Source organism: Polypterus senegalus, chromosome 3 (assembly GCF_016835505.1).
Source record: "Polypterus senegalus isolate Bchr_013 chromosome 3, ASM1683550v1, whole genome shotgun sequence".
NCBI classification, from domain to species: Eukaryota; Metazoa; Chordata; class Cladistia; order Polypteriformes; family Polypteridae; genus Polypterus; species Polypterus senegalus.
Window position 1 is genome coordinate 231,798,854 of NC_053156.1, and position 18,713 is coordinate 231,817,566.

Below are 18,713 nucleotides of genomic sequence, written 5' to 3' on the forward strand. Positions count from 1 at the left end.
CTTCTTGCACGATCACTCAGTTTTTGCAGATGCTTTGTGAGGCATTTTGTGGAAGGAAGGAAGGTGATTTATCGGGAAGTGTGGCTGTGGAACACACATCCATCCATTTTCTAAGTTTGCTTTATAATGAGCAGAGTCGCATCAAAGCAAGAGCCTATTCCAGCAAGAATAGTGCACAAGGCTGGAACAATCCATGGAGCTTTTGTTGTTAAAAAACATGCCTGTTATTGGGCTTTACCTTCATTCGTTATGTGAGTCTTGCTGTTTCCATCTCTGTGTTTACTAAATTGTTATTCATGATATTGCAAAGTGGCAACAAGTACATTAAGCTTAACTCAGTATCCTTCTTTATTATGTTTTTTTCTTCTTCTTCGACTTTGATTATTATAATTATTATTATTATTATTATCTTTGTGGTGAAGCCTCACCATTAATATCAGAAAACTACAAATCATCATCATAAGTGTTAGTTTTGATCAAGATGTGCCATTAAATTGTGGCACAATTCATTTTCAGACATGGCCTTCTGCTCCTCATTGGGACTGAGACTAGAGCACTTTGTAAATAATTCTGGCAAACTCATTGGTAGGACAAATTCTTATCCTAGTGTGACTTTTAAAGCAATTCCTATAAGTAATTCTAAGAAGCTTAATTAATAGGGCCCTCACTTACAACTATATGCTAATTAACCTTACTGACATTAGGTATATAAATATTATATACACTAATGTATTCCCGTAATTTTCCAGGTCAGCCTGGGACCTGCATGAGGTAACTGTGCTTGTCTCCCCAGGTATTTTGGTATAAGAAAAGAATCTTTTAAATCATCCAGAGCTTCAACTGATTACTTAATAGTGATTTCTCTAACACAGCGTCAAATACGCCAAATGTAATCCACTGTGATTCAGTGTTGTATAACAGTGAAATGTGAAAAACATTTTATAAGCATTTTAGAAATTGATCTCAAACAAATGTGTTTCTCCTAGTACAATCAATTTCATTGAATTACATATGCAAACTGTATTTTTTAAGTAATTGATTAAGCTGTTTATTTGCCAATATTGTTTTATACATGTTTGGATATTGAACAGCAGGAGCTTCTTCCAGGAAGATTGAGCAGAAGTCCAATTTTTGATGGAATGTCAGTTCACATGGACGGTACACTCTCTCACACACCCACACTAATCAGATTTTTAGCATTTCAGATTTTCCTAATTCACACATTTTTGGAAAATGGAAATACTAGGAGGACCCTATATGAACATGTGTGGAATTAGCAAACCCTATACGTAGAATCAATGAGTCTTTGGAGTGATGAGCCAGCAGTGCAGTCAACTGCATTATCACACAACCCTTTTTCCATTTTAATTTTAATCGATTTTGATTTTATTCTTTATACATGATAGAGCATTGCCTTATTGTTGGAATGAAGTACAGGCATGCAGACAGATGATTGCTGTTGTGGAACCGCATAGTGTTCAGTAAATATTTTGTCAGGGTGGGTAGTGTAGTTTATTAATATTAATGCTTATTATTTCATGCACAGCAGTAAACCTGCCGCAGACAGATTGCTAAAAGCCAGCGCATCCACTCATGTTTCCCTCAGTTAATGGATATTCCTGCTTTTTTTGACTTGTGATACTTACAATTAGTTTTTCTAACAAAGAACAAAATAAAGTAATTTCATTTCTGCAAGACAATAACCCGAGCACTAAGAACTCATTGTTTGGATTGCTGTACCACCAGATTTTTACAGAGTGCGTCAGGCACCTCTTCTTCCGTATGTAGAGCTGCACTTGAGCACATCCTGTTCTCACGGCACTCAGGAGATTGTCCTACTGGTTAAATATATGTTCAGTGCTAACTATAGTAGCCTTCCAAGAAGAAGGAGAGAAAAAGAGCTTATGTGATTTTCTCACTAAAAACTAAGAAATAACAAGCATTTGCCTCAACTTTGTATACTCTTATACATTTGTATACTACTAAAACAAATGACTCTACAGTAATTGCCCAAAGGCATTCATTCATAATTTTGCTATATATTGAGGATCATTTTTTTCCCAAAATAAACTTAAGCAGTTGTAAGTAAATTTTGTGTATATTTCTTTCTAAATTTTATTTCACTTAAGATCGCTTTAGGTATTTACTCTTATAGCTGATAAAGGCATAGGACACAAGGCAAGAACAAACCCTGGATGGTGCGGTAGTCCATTGCAAATGGAACACGCACACAAATTAGAGCCAATTTAGCATGGGAAGAAACTGGAACATCAGGATGAAACCCATGCAGACACAGAGTGAACATGCAAACTCTGCGCTTACCGCACTGTGCTGTCCCTTCTGTGTGATGTGAAGCTGACGGAAGCTTTTCCGGTTTTTCTTAAGACCAAAAAGTGTAAAACTCTGTCATACGGAAGGTGTATCTTTTGTTAACTTCCCACATTTTCATACTTAGTCTTTGGACTGTCTGCTTTCAAAGTTGTTCAATGGAGGTCTATAACATTTTCAGATTGTTTTATTCCAATTAAAGATCCTTGTATACAATACTAGGCTCACCCGCCTTTTAAGGCGACCGACTTTTAAGTTGACCACTTCTTAAGGCAATTCAATATGTAGATCAATTTGATATTTTATACAAACTCATTAATTTGGTTATATTGCATTTGAGCGGTATTACTTTAATACTCGTAGTTTCTGTTATTTTTGTGATGAAATTGAAACTTTTTTTCTATATTGAGGTCGCCCTTTTAAACCTCCCTGATATTGACTATGCGGGGAGGCATTTGTACTCCATCAACATTAATTATTTCCATCGCATCGCACACAAAAGCAAGGGAACGATGGGAGCACCAGAACTCTGCTCACATCATGTCGCTTCGACCCGCAAGCTGCAAGTAGTAAGGCTGTAATAAGCGGAATACCGCTACGCTTTCCACTCACGGGACGGAAGGACAATCCCGTCCGCTTTTATATAGTAAGAAAGAAGAAGAAGATATCGCACAGTCTGGAGTAGAAAATCATCTTTTACCTGGAAAAACGAAACTACAAATCTCATCATGCATTGCAAAATGGACAGGGCGTGTGTGAAACTCCGCGCCTGCGTAGCACTCACGGGACGGAAGGACAATCCCAACCGCTTTTATATAGAAGGATTGTTGATATGGTACTCATGATATAAAGGGAACATAAGCTTGCTTGGAAAAGGCAGTGTTGTGGTTCAGTTTCTAGTGTTAGTGCTTTACAGCCTGGTCATTGCCTGGAGTTTGTAGGTTTTTCTCCTTTGTCTGGATTATGTTTGCAGCTCTGCTTTTATCTCACATCTGTGGTTACATTAAATAGAGACTTTAAATTCACATTTTAGTTGGTTCACTTTAGTCCTGTTATTCTCATCTTCCACAAATCCCGTAATGGAAAAGCAGAGTCAGGAAATGGTTTAATGAGTTGGAAATTAAAGTTATTTTCATGTCCGAAGTGATGAATTTGGAAATAAAACACCTAACAAATACCTTTTTTAGATTCTGTTTTGGTGTTTCTCTGCTTTGGTATAATGTCTCCAATAGATACTGTATAATATCAAGACAACAGTAACTGGTCTAGCAGGTTATTTCAAAAAGTAAATGCCATAATCACATTTCTTTCTTTCATTCTTGTTGTTAATCTTGTATTGAAAGCCACTTATGATTAATAAGCCTAAAATAGACCCTAAAGCTGATACTTCAAGCCCCCAAACCCCCCACCTTATCTCTTGTTTTCTAACACCTAAGTTTCAGGTGGTGTTCTACTGCATGTAAATGTCCTGAACAGTCCCTGATTATAGGAAGAAAAAACATAAGCATCTTCGCAAACTTTTCCATACTCAAAATTATTTTGGAAACTTGGGTATTTAAGAATACTCTTTAAAAGTTTTTAATTTTGAACATGATCAGGAATGTAAACCAAGCTGTTTTAAGTATAGTTATGTGCATAAAAGAACAAATACAAGAACACTGGTATAAACATAAAGGCTCTGTGGCAAAAAGAGAAAAAATGCAAATTTTTTTTTTTAATTTTCTTGGCATATCTTGTAATGTTGTGTGTTGTACTGTAATTATGATAAAATATGAATATTTTCTCAAGCAGCATGACTGCTGGTCAAAACTGCTTATAAATAGTTTGTTTTGAAAATACTTCTTGAATTATTCAGTGCACTAGACATTCCCATGTTTGCTTTGTTGAATCAGAATGGGACTTCATTTATTAATAATCATGGCTATAGACGTTAAACATCGGTAATGTATTAATATGCTCTTTATTGGTTTGGGATGTACGATGTTCTTGCACAGAACTGTTTAGTTTACTAAATTTTGAGTTTTTACGTTAACATTTTTTTTCAGTCTCATAGCATTGAATTCCTCACAATGAACAGTTTATTCTCATCTCTAACAAATAGCTTTTCATAGTTTGTGACAGGTTTACCTTAAACACTATTTGCATAATTTTTGCTTCTTTAAAAAAGATGCTAGGATCACTTTCAAAAATCCACAGTCACTGACAAATGTGCCAATGTGTGTTGAAAGAACATTCAGAATTACTGAAGACGTTTCTGATGAGTTGGGGAAAAATCTGTCAATATGGCACATAATGAATGGCGTCTGCCTCTACGGCGTTTCTGTCATGCCTCTTGTTATGCTGAGTATACACAAACATAATTGAGATGGAGATTTAGGGCATATGAATTGTCTTGAGTTTAATTTAAATTTGTGCAATGTACAACAGACTTTGTAAATGGACTTTCATTTACATGTAGAATTCTTTGCTCCTACACTCTTAATTTTCCTCTTAAGAGCTTTGTCTCCCAGTAAACGTTAAAAATATCATGCAACCAATGCCTGAAATCTTCCACTTTCCTTCCAGTTTGCAAATGAGAAACTTGCACTGCAAGTTAATGTGGAAAGGCCAACTGGCTGATTTGTAATAGAGTGTTCTATAAGAAGGTAACATCTGCTTCATTAATCTGTCTTGTTTGTTTATGTTTTTCTCTTCCTTCTGCAGAAAGGACTAAAAAAGGGATACTTTGTGAATGATCTCGCCACTTCCACTATGAAATCTCTGCAGAAAATTGCCTTAGGTAAGACTGAGTTCAAATTAACCTTTTCAGAAACATTTAAATGTAAGTGTGACACCTAACTGTACATGCCTACATCACAGTGGTCTTCTGCTTTGCACATCCCAGATAGATAGATAGATAGATAGATAGATAGATAGATAGATAGATAGATAGATAGATAGATAGATAGATAGATAGATAGATAGATAGATAGATAGATAGATAGATAGATAGATAGATAGATACTTTATAGGGATCTTTTCTAGCACTGGCATGTTTTCTCTTTTTAACAACAACTGGCTAGTTTGATTAAATCTCCCAAGTATCCTGCTGTTTCCTGCTCATTTTAGCCCCATACTAATAAGAAAAAATAGAGAAATTAAAGCATTCTTTGCTTTATGTACTATAAGTGATGCATTTCATGACAAAGTCTCTCCCAAAGCTCATTACAGCTATTATTCTTGCATTTAGTCTATGATAAATCAGTTAGTCATTATCCAACCTGCTATATCCTAACACAGGGGGTCTGCTGGAACCAATCCCAGCCAACACAGGCCACAAGGCAGGAAACAAATCCCTGGGCAGGGCGCCAGCCCACCGCAGGTCTTTTGATAAGCTTGATCATAATTATCTTGGGCATTAAGTTAAACCTGTAACTTTTTTGATCACTTACCAGTCAGGCATATCACCTTGTCTGTCTGCATAAATGAAGACAAAGGTTCTAACTCAATTAGTTTGATAACCACCAACAGTATTTCAATACAGAAAATAGAGCAGTTTTTTTAGGGGTACTAGACTTGGTCTTTCTCTCTAAAATAATTCCAGAAATGACTCACACTACTGACCTCTTCAATGAAGGTGAACATCCTATGGCTCTCACAAATGACACATAGCAATGCCCTGTGTAACTCACTCCACGCTAATACCCACATATGAATGCTCTTCACATGATAGAACAACTTACAGCACTGGAAAGGTTTTTATTTTTGATATTTCTGTTGTTCTTTCAGGTTAGAAAAAAGAGGAATGGAAGGAGGCCACCATTTGCAAAGCTTCAACTGAATGTACTACTTTCCCTGCATAAGCTTCAGTGTTCCCTTTCTCTTTCATGCCTTATACAACATTCATTTTCAGTGTAATGGTGTAATATCTACAGTTCTCTGTCGTTTTGGATAAATGATGTTTATTAGCTTATACCTTTGATTGCCACCTCGAGATGAATTATGTTACAATTTTGACTGAGCTTTCATGTTCTCCAGTTTATCTTCTGTGTTGAAATACTTTTATGAATCATTGCAGGCCTGTAACACTACTCTTGTTAAATTACCAGAAGCACGCATTGAATTGCACAGCTCTCTGAGGAGTAGCAGCAGAAGAAATCCAAGCTTGTCTCCCTCTTCTGAAAGTATTTACTTCAAACCTTTAGATCCTGTCTATCTTTACTACATGGATAATGTGTCCTGCAAAACCATACTGTTGTCATGAAGCACATGGGGAGAATTTAAGCATCACCCTTTTCCCAGTCTCCATCCCTGCTGTCAGGAATTTCAGAACTCTTCTTGAATCAGCTGACAACGGCAGTGTGTCTTTAATAGGATCAACAGCTTATCAGTATTAATTCCAGAATCCTTCAATATAGACTTAGTCAGTTCCACTTTGGACCTCTCTTTTTAATGCTTTTATGTTACCTAAATAATGCCATTAACTTTTTTTTTAAATCCTATTAAGTATTGCAGTCTTCATTTATACCAAAACTTCATTTTGATATGAATTCAGAATAATTCCCAACACTGTAAGAGAAGATTGAAAGACTAGGAAATGAATGGATGAATGAAAGTAACTCTCTAATTTATCAAATGTGCACTTAATTTTTAAATTTCTTTGATTTAAGGCTATCTTAAAATGAATGGATATGATTGCAAGAATTTAAAGATGGCTTTGTTGGCATGGATGCTGAACAGCTTGGCTCCAGTGGAGTCATTTTAGGAGCCTTTACTTTCTGTCTGCTTGTATGTAAATAAAGTTCTGAATGTTCCATATATTATTCACTCTGCACTGTTGAGCATCACAGGAATGTACAATTCTTAATACAGTGAAGGTCATAGGGAGAATAATACAACAAACTTGGGCCCCAGTATTTTGTGCAAGACCATTTCAGGCCTTCCTCTCCAATGTTTCAAACATTAATTACAGATGCTGGATAATGATTATAAAGTGTTTGTATTCACTTCGTAAAACCCTGACCTAATTTCATAATATGAATATTGGGCACTAATGTGTCAACTACTGTACATGTACCTGTTCAGTCCTATAAGGAACAGAAAATTAAGCTTTGTCCTGAGATATGAACTCCATTAAGTGTTCCTTCTAAAAAAACATGGTCAAGGCTTCCACCCTCTAGCACTAACTGGAGGTGCTTTGACAGCATCTCTAGCACTTTCTAATGAATTTATATCGGGCTCCTTATAACCGTAACTGTGCCGTACATCACATTGATCCAAATGAGATGTGTCACAGGACGAGATTCCACTTTATTAACCCATCATGGCATACCAGTCATGATTTTCTGTCACATAAATTATGGTGATGCACAGTGTCTATGTGAGAGAGCATGTGTATGTGTACAGTAGATTGCAGAGCTATACATACATTCATACATACTTTCATATATATATATATATATTTTATATATATAATTGGCTTATTGTAATGGAAAGTCTAAGAAAATATGAAGGAGAGTTAAGTATTTCATATGTTATGAAATTATATACAGTGTAGAGGTTGGCGTGGTGGCACCTAGTTTAGCACTGCTGCCTTGCGACTTGTGGAAATTGGGTTTGAATCCAGCCCAATATATGTTTTATTTGGATTATAAAGGTTCTTCCTCTTAGTTATTGGCTAGATATTAACTTGCTTTGTGTGAATGCAAATGCTTCCAGGGCAGGGGCTTACTGTGTGTGTGTATTCTGTATCACCAGTATAGGCCCTGACTCACTGAGACCTTATAATGGAAAAAAGCATTTAAAAAATGTTTTTAGAACCATATACTTTTTTATTCATGTTAACTTAGCAGACATTGGCCAAGGTCATTTTTGTGACAATGCGTGAGTGTGCTTAGTGACAAAGAAATAATATCAAGCAGCAAGTACTTGCTTCCCTTTGTGCTGAGTAAATACACAAGGCCAACTGCCTCACTGGCTAGATGGACTTGGCCCAGGCTTCTCACAATGTCCACTGTTCCCGGGTAACACCACTTTCAGCATGTACCCTTTAAAGGAGCAGCACATTTATCCATCCCTTATTGAACTCAGTTTGCCATGTGCTATTTTACATAACAAACCAGCTACAAGTAGAGAATATATAGATTTTTTTGGGATAATGCATTATTTTTCTCTAGCTTTTTTACCATGTTAAATTTAAGAATAAATGTTTAGAAAGCACTGTACTCTCTTCATTGTTATCTTTCTTTTTGCTTAAAATATGCTCATGTAACTGCATTTGAAATGTGCCTTGTAAACAATTCTTAATAAAGCACTTAAAATTACATAATATGTAGAATGAATCATGTGTAACTATAATAGGTCATTAATGAATTTCAACTGCTAAAGAACAGCTGAACTGTAAAGCTGCTATAAAAGAATGAAGTTCCACTGTATTCAGCAAGACGCTGCAGTCTTTCTAATGTATAGTTGGGGGCGTCAGTAGTCCTACAGCCAGGTTATCCTATCTCTGTAACAAGTATGCTCTCAAATTAAATTAAAGGAATAATCACCATTGGCCACCACCGTTTAGTTATTCATTGGCTCTTTTTGGCTAATTGGGCTTTCCTGCACTACTCAAACTGCCTAAAAGATGTTTAACATCACCAAATATAGACCCATACCACCACATATTCTGTATTGCCCACTACTATTTTTCATTATTATATTAATATGGGTGGCAAAAGGTATACTGATAAAAATGCAAAATATATGATTTAGTGTTCCCTGATTAAGCCTTTCTTGACAGTATGTACCTCTCCTTGACGTTTCTTCAGTGAGGCTTTAGTATGTTTCTTGAGAAATTCAATGAGTGGTAACAAGGCCCAAAATTAAGGATAGTATTGACACTAGGGGGCAATACTGAGTTCCAACCCCTTGACACAACTACACCAACACAGTCCCTGCTCAAAGAAAGTATTTGTGTTATGCCAAATAACTTCTTACAGATTATCCCTTTGAATATTTCTCCCCCTTTCTTCTTTATTAATTCCTTCTCCTTGTCTTTGTCCTCCACTTCTTCCCGATGCCCGACTCCACTCCAAACGCGAACTCACATGAGTAAGGAAAGGTAGCTGTTTTTGGTCCAGGAAAGTAGGAGTACTTCCAGCACAACCTCATTACCATCAAGAAGTATTTTAGGGTCAGGTGATATTGTGTGTGAATAAAATGCCAGTCTCCAGACGGCACTTCAAACACCACATCATCCAGTAACTAATATATACCAGAATCGTCCAAGTTAATGAAAGTCCTCTGCAGAAACTGAGCATTCAGTTATTGGTGTTATCATTGGGTTCCATTGAATTGTAAGAAGGTCAGCATTAGTCTTCAGTATTACACTAAATAATCTAAATCAAAATGAAAACTGAGGTCCCCCTTTATGTATGGATTTTAATCAAATTATCTACAGTAATCTCCCTGAGCTCCTGCTCCTTCTGCCTTATTAAAAGTGAACTGTGCACTATCTACCTTTCTTGTCTTTGTTATCTACTGTCATGGCAGAATACCACTTTTGATGAAGCACCTGGTGTGGATGATTCTGCACCAGTTTTCTACCGTTATGAAACTGGATTTTTTATTTTTTTTTTTGTTACTGTTTATTCATATATCATGTTTATTTTACATTTTTTTTACCGTGAATGTCACATGCATTTGATGTCCTGTTGCCAATCCATGTGGTGCTCTTGCCATCTACTTGTGGGTACATGCACAACTGGAAACTGAAAGTGATTTCATTATTTGATACCAGTGACAATCTTGGCATTTATAAGTATATAACTCTGTTATTCACAAATCAATGTGTTTAAATTCAGCTTGGCCACAACTGAAAGCAGCAAAAATATCTGAACAATTCAACTTTGGTTCCCTAACTTTAGCTTTGACATTTAGACCTTGGTGTCCAAAGTGACATGTTTGGTTGAAGAAAAATTTGATACAAAGGTGTAGCAGGACTGTGGTGACACTACAGAGAGTAGGTTAGTCTAAAAATGTCAACTCCTAAATGAACAGTTTGGCAACATACATTTACTTATTTTCTTCATCGGATCTTTGCACTTTTTTAAAATCAAAAACAATTGGGACCAGTCTCCTCTGTTTTAATTTCATCACTACTCACTATATACCCCACACACCAGTTTCATTCCTAGCACCTGAAAATGTATTAAGAGGTATATAGCAGGATAATAATTTCAAGAATTTTGTTTGGGCACATTCCAGTATCTTGGTCTAGAGCCTTTTTAGCTTGATTTTGTGCTGTTTGATGTCAATAGATAATCTTTTAATGGTTTGTTTGGGTTTCTGTTTATTATCTTGATTCCTTGACATTGTCTGTTGATGACATTATTTTATCACTTTGATGTGGTAGACATTGCTATAAATGTTGGCATGCACATTCAAAAGATAATTGTTTGTTGCAAAGTTTATTTAGGTTTTGATTTTGTTTTCTTGGTTTAGGGACCAAGAATTTGGACTGAATAGGAATCCCCTAAAAAGAGTTTAGGCTTTTGGGAATTCCTGTTTTTTTGATTTGAAATTCCCTTTGGGCATTTCTGCCTGGTATTCTAAAGTTTCTTTATGGTGTTAAATGTGACCTTTTAATTCTCTTTGACTTCAATTTTGTTTTAACTTCATTTTGTAGACCTAGATATATCTGAGCACCTGATTTTTACTGACTACATGACTACAATGCTAGATTTGCTAACTACGATATTTGATATTTTTGTTACATTTTCTTCTCTGCCGCTTACAAAATATTTATACTTTATATTTTGTCTAAGGAAAAAAATCTGTTAGTTTTTGTTGTTAATGGTCAGCTACTCTGTGAAACTGGCAAGCAAGATCCCTGTTCTTTTCATCTTAAACTGAGCAGAGAGAAGAAATAAAGAGGAAGAAATTTCAAAGGAAGAATAAATGAGCAGATCACCCAATGTGCCATGCAAAGAACCTTTTAAATTGGCATGTTTGTTATGTATGGGGAAGTGCAATGTATAGCTTAAGTGTCTTCTGTTTGGTGACAAATTTAGCTATAAGGCGCCTCTAGGCAAAGCATACAGGTCTTCAGATTCAAACTGGTGCATTTGTATTCAGTTTAGAGGGGAAGGCAATCGGAGACTTGATGAGAAGTCAGGCTAAAAGGACACAAATTCTTACCTGCTTCCAAGCTGGATTCAGAGCATATGATTATTGTTGTGGCTCAGTTTGTAGCTAGAGCAATTAACATATTAAAAAGAATGAGCAGCGGTGTAGTCAGAGCCTGGCAGAAAGTCAATAAAAAACAGAAAGACCGGTTTTAAAGCTATTCATTAAGACCCAATTTATGATTCTAAAATGAAGTAAAATAATAATAATAGAAATAATAATAATAAGCAGAAATCTTAGCACTAAGTCTTCTTGGTAGCAACACATACAGTTGCTATAAACAATATGATTGCCACCATGAAATTAGTCCAAAACGATGACAACCACCAAAACAAAATGGCACTGAGATGATATCACCATTATAATTGTATAAAAAAAACAACAATGAAAAGACTGGAAAGGAATTAAAAAACAGGAATACATGAAAGGACCTGTCAAAAGAAAAATATCAATTACAAAAAATATGACACCTGCGTCATAACTGTCATGGATTAGAACAGAATGTTTCAGTCAGGATTAATGATATTCCAAATAACTCTGGATGGTCATGTAAAGGGTAAAGGGGCTGGGAAACAGATGTATTGTGACCAAGTGATGGTTTTGCATCAAGGTAAAGTTAGATAGCAATAGGCTTCTCTCAGTAGTTTAATTTGTTATCAAAATGTTTATAACAACCCTCAATTTCTTTTTTCGGTTTTCTGTGGTATGCACAATGTAATTTCTTATGTACAAAAATATTGCTCTTTGTGCTATGTGAAATTATCCTTGTACTGGGTACTGGAAGCCTATTTCTAACTGAGTGGCTAGCTCTATTGACCATTGTGAACAGTAGGGAGTGCCACCAAGCCCCAAAGCCCAAACCCACACCCACATGACCCAACTCAACTCCGGCTACAAATGTAAGGATTTTTAATCCAGACAGCTCAATACAATTACAATTACAGCCAACATACTGTATACAGCAGCCTTTTTAAGTTTTTCTACCCTTCTCTCTTCTCTCTCCTTCTTTTCTCCTAGAGCTTAGCCTACTGTCACCCAACTCTGACTCATCCAAGAGTCACAGCGGGCTCGTTTTAATGCTGGACCAGGGGGCACTTCTGGTGACATGACATGGCCAGTTGGAAGCACTTCCAGATTCATAAGAAAGCCCGGGCGGTCCCTCCCCCTGGCAGTGTCCCCTATCATCTGCCAGGAACCCCTACAGGGCTGCACTTTTAGACTCCAAGTCCCATTAGGCCGTCCAGGTATCCAAAATGGGACTCTATATGAGGTACACTGCCACCTATTATATTGGGGGATGAACTGCTCCCTGCCCTCATCTTTTGCCGAATCCTGTAGCCTTTGGGCATCCCATTCAGGACGGGAATCATAAGGCATGCCTATACTTAGTCCATCTTTCCATTATGGCATCCTGCCTGGGTAAGGGATTCATCTCTGTCCTGGGCGAGATGCCCATCTATCCTTTGGAGCATCTATAATGTGCAGTGTTCTAGGTTTATGAAGAGGATGCACATGTGTAACCTGAACTTTCCAGTTTAGTGATGGAACTTGATAAACCCATTATTCCTGGAATTGATTTGAGGACTGTTTTCATTCATTTTTTTAATCATACATTTGCCTTTTCAGTTTGAGCTTCTCCCAATCAAAGCTATGCAGCAAACACCAGTAGAGAGTGCCAAAAGGTCCAAACCAGTAGCCACCTTAATGGTAGCCACAGTAATTTCTAATAACATCAAACTGCAGATCCGCAGCACCATACATCACCACAGGTCTAAACCAGTAGTTTCATGGCAGAAGTTAGGGGTTAGTATGGTTAGCGTGTAGTATATAGGATAAGTTAAGGTTAGAGATCAAGGTTGTTAAGGTTAGGGATTAGTGTGGTTAGTGTTAATGTTAAGATAAAGGGTAATTTAAGAATAGGGGTTAGTGCTGTTAGTTTGTAGTATACACAGGCAGTGGCGTCACTTCTGCTGAGAACTGCTGGTGTAGACCTGTGATGCGGCTGTGCATTTGGATGCTTCTTGTATTTTCAGAAAAAGAAAGCCAACAATATCAGGAAGGCATCGAACACAAGACTAAGCAGAATGGAAATGAGTGGCATCTAAATCTTTTCCCACCCTCTGAGGAGGATTACCTGATGATGGTAAATTAAAAAACAACAACAACAACAAGAACGAAGCCTTGCATGTGTTCCTTCAACTTTATAGAAAACAAACCATCAGTATGATGTCCCTGTTTCAAATAGGCACGGAGTGCTGAAGCAGAAAGAACAAACAGTATATGTAGAATTTTTAAGTTTGATGGCCTTGAACTACATAACAAAGATCTGATCACTAGCACTGCTAACAGAGAACCGCAGGGTCTTGATTTCAAGTCATGCCGTGTATGAACTCTGATTGTGCTTTCTATATTATTTTCCTGTTTCAACTTAAAGCAATTTGATCTTTAGTTTAAGGTGTCGCTGTTTCAAATTAGGAAGTTCATAAACAATATATTTATCTGAGTAACAGGTGATTGTGAGGTTCTCAATTTACTAATGTTTATATCTATATAGCTGCATTTTGTCGAAAAATTACAGTGTTATAGGGTTTCACAATTATCTGATACCATTTGAGACAGATCAGGCATCACCATCCCATTGTTTGATTTTTTTGTGACATGTATAGCATGCAATTAGAAATGTTTGCTTGCATAAAGAAAAATTATGATTGTGACAGTGGCTTGGCAGGACTGAACAGGAAGAGGAACACAATCATAATAGAATCAATATCTTGATGTCTGCAAAAACATGATAGGAATTTCAAGTGTTGATCTAATGTACAGAGGAGGGAAGTCAATGCTGAGATACTAGAGTAAGTCCGTAATAGAGAGAGCAAAAAAGAAAGTAGCAGATCTATTAGTGGAATTAAGTGAAAAGTTAAGTGATTTCAACCACAACAACAACATTTTTATACAGATAATGTAGCTCAAAGTGCTTTACAAGATGACAAAAAGAAAGTTATATGAAATGAAAAACAAATAAGATTAGGAAATAATATCTATACATATAAAGGAGAGTTGGGATCCAAAAGACTGTGTTTGTGTGTTTGTGGAGGGAGGGTGAGGGAGTCACGTGATCATCTCCCCTCCCATTGACGTCATTTCATTCGCTTCATTTCGCTCCGAGCTGAGCTCTGCAGCTGACGCGGTCTTGCCGTTCTTTCTCCTTATTGTTTAGTCTTCTCTCCTTTACTGATGTACTGTTTACTAGACGCAGTACTTACTGAATAGTATTTTTTCCTTTAGTGTTTCTATTTAGTGTTTCTTTGTGTTTAGTACTCGCGGTGTGCCGGTGTTCCCGGGCGGTGTTGCGGTTTACTGTTACTTTCTACTTCGTTTTTGTACTTTAGTGTTTAGTAGACTTTTACTTTATCTCATTTACTGTTGTTTTTTACTGTTGTTCCCGGCGGTGTTGCCGTTTTTCCCGTTTCTATTTTTTATGTAGCATGTTCACGAATTAGTCATAGAGAAAATTTATATATTTTGGCTCCAGGAGGACAAACCAAAAATGTTGTATATAAAGAAGCTCTATAAGTCGCATGTAGATATATAATTATTCCAAATACAGCGACTGCAGCGAAGCGCACGAGGTCTGCTAGTTAAAGAATAAGTAACAAAGAAAAAGATAAGATCGGAGGACAGAAAAAAACAAAATAAAATACTCCAGTTTCTTAAATCAATCATCTTTGTTTTTGGGCTTCACATGATAGTATTTGATGAAGTTGGCCTTGTGAACAGCCACCTTCAGTCTGTCAACATAGGGGGCTGCATGGTGCCTTGATGAAGTAATTCTATGCCCATAAATTCTATCAGGAATACAACTTAAATGTAGCTGCAAAAAAGCCAATTTAAAGTAATGGGATTTTATCAGTTTTTGTAAATGTTCCACAGTACTAGCCTGGCAAATTTCTACCAGTAAATTATTCCAAATTTTATGTGCATAACAGCAAAAGGCCGCCTCACCACTTCTTTTAATCTGGGCTCTTGGAAAGTTATGACTTACAGAGGGGTCCTCAATCACAGTCCTGGAGGGCTGCAGTGGCTGCAGGTTTTTGCTCCAACTCAATTTCTTAATCAGAAGCACTTATTAAGTAACTTAAGTAACACTTCTGCTTCACTTTAGTTGTCTCGCTTGTTAAGATTTTGAACCCTTATTGCTTATTTTAGTCTTACACAGCTGTATTTCAGTTTTTAATTGCTCCTAATTAGCAATAACATGCACATGACAAAAGAGACCAGTATTTCTCCATTTAGCTTGTTACCATTTACACCTGTGTGTATTTATCATGCTCTGTTGGGTTTAATTAAATACTTGGAAGGAAAGTGAAGAGAAAAAAGTGAAGAACTGAGAATTACTCATCCATTTTAGCCTTCAAATCATTTGGATGATATCCTTAGAAAGGGGAAGAAAATCTAGGATATGAAAATGACCTGACATAGCAGAGTTAAAGCACTAACAAGCCATGAAATTAAATCATTGGCAAGAATTGCTTTTGAATTAAGCAACTGGGTTAGAAGAAAACCCTGCAGCCGCCTCATGTTTAAACTGTGCGTACACACAAAAATGTTGCGTACTCCTATTTCCACGCTCAAATCTTGATGTATAAAACCTAAACTTGGCGTAAAGCCATGCACATTTCCACGGTAGATCAAACCCTGGCATACGCAAGCTCTCAGTTTTGCAAACTGGCGGCACCCAGCGTCAAAGCAGTGCTTTTGTTCCAGTGTGGTTTCCCTTTCTTTTTAACTTCATTTTTTTTTTCTTTTCCCTTTCTCCACATCCTTGACGCGACTTTATCATATACACTAAAATTAACCCCATATTGTTTATTAGTTTAAGGCATCTGAATGTAATTAACCTGTAACAATATAATGGTCCATGGAATGACCACACTATTCCAAATACCATAGCTGCTTTAGCGTTGTTACTCTCACTGCACCGCCTTCATCTTCCTTCAGCTGCTTCCATTAGGGGTTGCCACAGTGGATCATCTTTTTCCATATTACTCTCACTTTGGGCCGGTTCTAGACAGGCATATATGAGGGGGCAGACAGAAATGTGAAGGGGGCACATAGTGACGACGGAGGCGGGAAAGGGGTGGGGGTGCTCTGGATAACTGTTTTTGTCATGTAATTGGATTGCACTTTGTCAGGCCTCCACCCTAAGACCTGTCCAACTTGGGTGTCCCACCTGAAGGCTAAGCTTCTGCTGGTGTAGCTCTTAGGGTCACTGAGGCACACAAACCCCCTGACCACAATAAGGTGGCAATCCCTCAGGAGGAAAACTGAAAAATAAAACAACAAAAATAAAATAAAATATTCCTCATCAAATTATAACAACTAAAAACATGACATTTACCTTAATTTTATGGCCTATATCAATTATATTCGAACCCAACAATAACACTTCTCACTATTGCCAATATTAACAAAACTAAAAGGGTAGGCCAAGTTATAAAAAAATCAATTCACCAAGTCTTGAAAAGTAAAAAAATAAAATAAAGAATAAAATAAAATATCCATCCAGATCTTTACAACCAACAACATAAAATGATCTTAATTGGAGGGCCTAATTCTCAAATAAATTTGCAAAATAAAGTAAGAATAAAATAAGACCTCTCAATATAGCCAATATTTACAAAACTAAAAGGTTGGCATAGTAATTAAAAAAAAAAAATTCACCATGTCTTTTCCTACAATTCTCAAACTAATTTGTAGAACACAACAGATTTAGAACAGAACATTTGAACTTTTTCTTCTTTTTTTGTCTTTTTGTCTTGTTTTAAGCTTGGTTGTTTTGTAAGCCACTGAACTCTCTGTTTGTAACTGAACAGCTCCTCTCTCCTTTCTCCTCAATCCACTCTACAACAACAGTCTCCTGTTTCCGTTTGCAAAAAACTCTTACAAATTCATCCATATTCAAGTTATTTGTTATGGACTTCTCATGGGCCAAGATCACCAAATTCCTCTTTCTTTTATGTAACATGGTGTGACAATAGGGGGTTAGGACCTGTGACAAAGTGGAGAAGGACCTCTCACACGATGCTGAAGACACACCAATTACCAGGGCTGTTACATACAATTTATGCAACTCAGGAAAGGCTTCCTTGTACTCCTGCAGGAGTTTACACACAGTGGACAGGTCTGTTTCCTTTGAACATTTTTTGAGCAGCATCTGTTTTGCCACAAGAACTTCATTTTTCAGACTTACAACATCTGCTACAGTGCCAGCCATCACAGCCAGAGGGTGCAACAGGGTGGGATCTAGAAATGCACTAGATTTGGGTGCAAGACTAGATATGGCTCTCATCAGGTCAATATTCCTATGTGAAAATCTAGTTTCCATTTCTGAAATGGCCCTGTCAGGGATCTTTTTAGAAACTGATGGGGGGAAATGGTGGGATCACCAGAGTCTGTATGGCCCAAAGTTGAGAGCACAACACTTTGACCCAGGTGTTTGCTCATTGTTCTCCTTCTCTTTGTTGGATGTGACTCATCCTCAGCAGGAGATGACACTCCCCAACAGTCATCCTCAAGGATGTTTTTAAGGAGTCCAGTGCTGCACTAACAACCTCAGAAGCACTGCACAGATCAACTGACTGAGACTGTAGAATAGCATTTGCTGGTTTCAAGACACCAAGCACCGCACTGGGAACTTTCCAATCTCAAAGAAGTGATGCCTCTTAATTTGGCATAGCAGGCCTGATGCCTCGGTGCACAGGTCAACTGCAGCATCATCATCCTCTGTCATCTCAGATAGGATACTAAGGATTTGTTCTTGATTGTCCACAGTGCACCTTGTCACCTCACCTCATAGTGGCTTGTCCATCTGATCTCAAGCAGCCTTTTTAGACAAGGTGCATCATGTTTATTGAGCACATAGTGGTGGTGAAAAAGTTGTAGAGTGAACTAGATAGGCTAAAAATCTTTTGCACACGGCTCACTCTGCATGGCATGCACAACCACTAAGTGCAGTTGGTGGTTGTAGCAGTGGATGTATGGGACATATCTGTCAAGCTTCTTTTGGAGCAGAGCTTGTACACCACCTCTAACCCCATCATAACACTGGTTAAGTATACTGTCAGCACTGTAGCCAGCATCAGAAAGGTGTAACAGTATCTCAGAGGTGATGTACTCTGCATCAAGTTGTTGCAAGTCAAGCAACCCAATAAGATGCTCCTCTGGCATGGAAT

General features: G+C 37.2%; 1 protein-coding gene across 1 annotated transcript in view; it reads left to right on the plus strand.

Annotated features, from left to right (window-relative positions):
• LOC120525965 (plakophilin-1) overlaps positions 1-8,632 on the plus strand; it is a 70,557-nt gene extending 61,925 nt beyond the window's left edge. Inside the window, exons 13-14 of the mRNA XM_039748720.1 lie at positions 5,032-5,107; positions 6,097-8,632. Of these exons, the coding sequence (XP_039604654.1) occupies positions 5,032-5,107; positions 6,097-6,101 (81 nt within the window). The 3' untranslated portion in view covers positions 6,102-8,632. The remainder of the gene's footprint in view (positions 1-5,031; positions 5,108-6,096) is intronic.
• Positions 8,633-18,713: the final 10,081 nt, after the last annotated feature.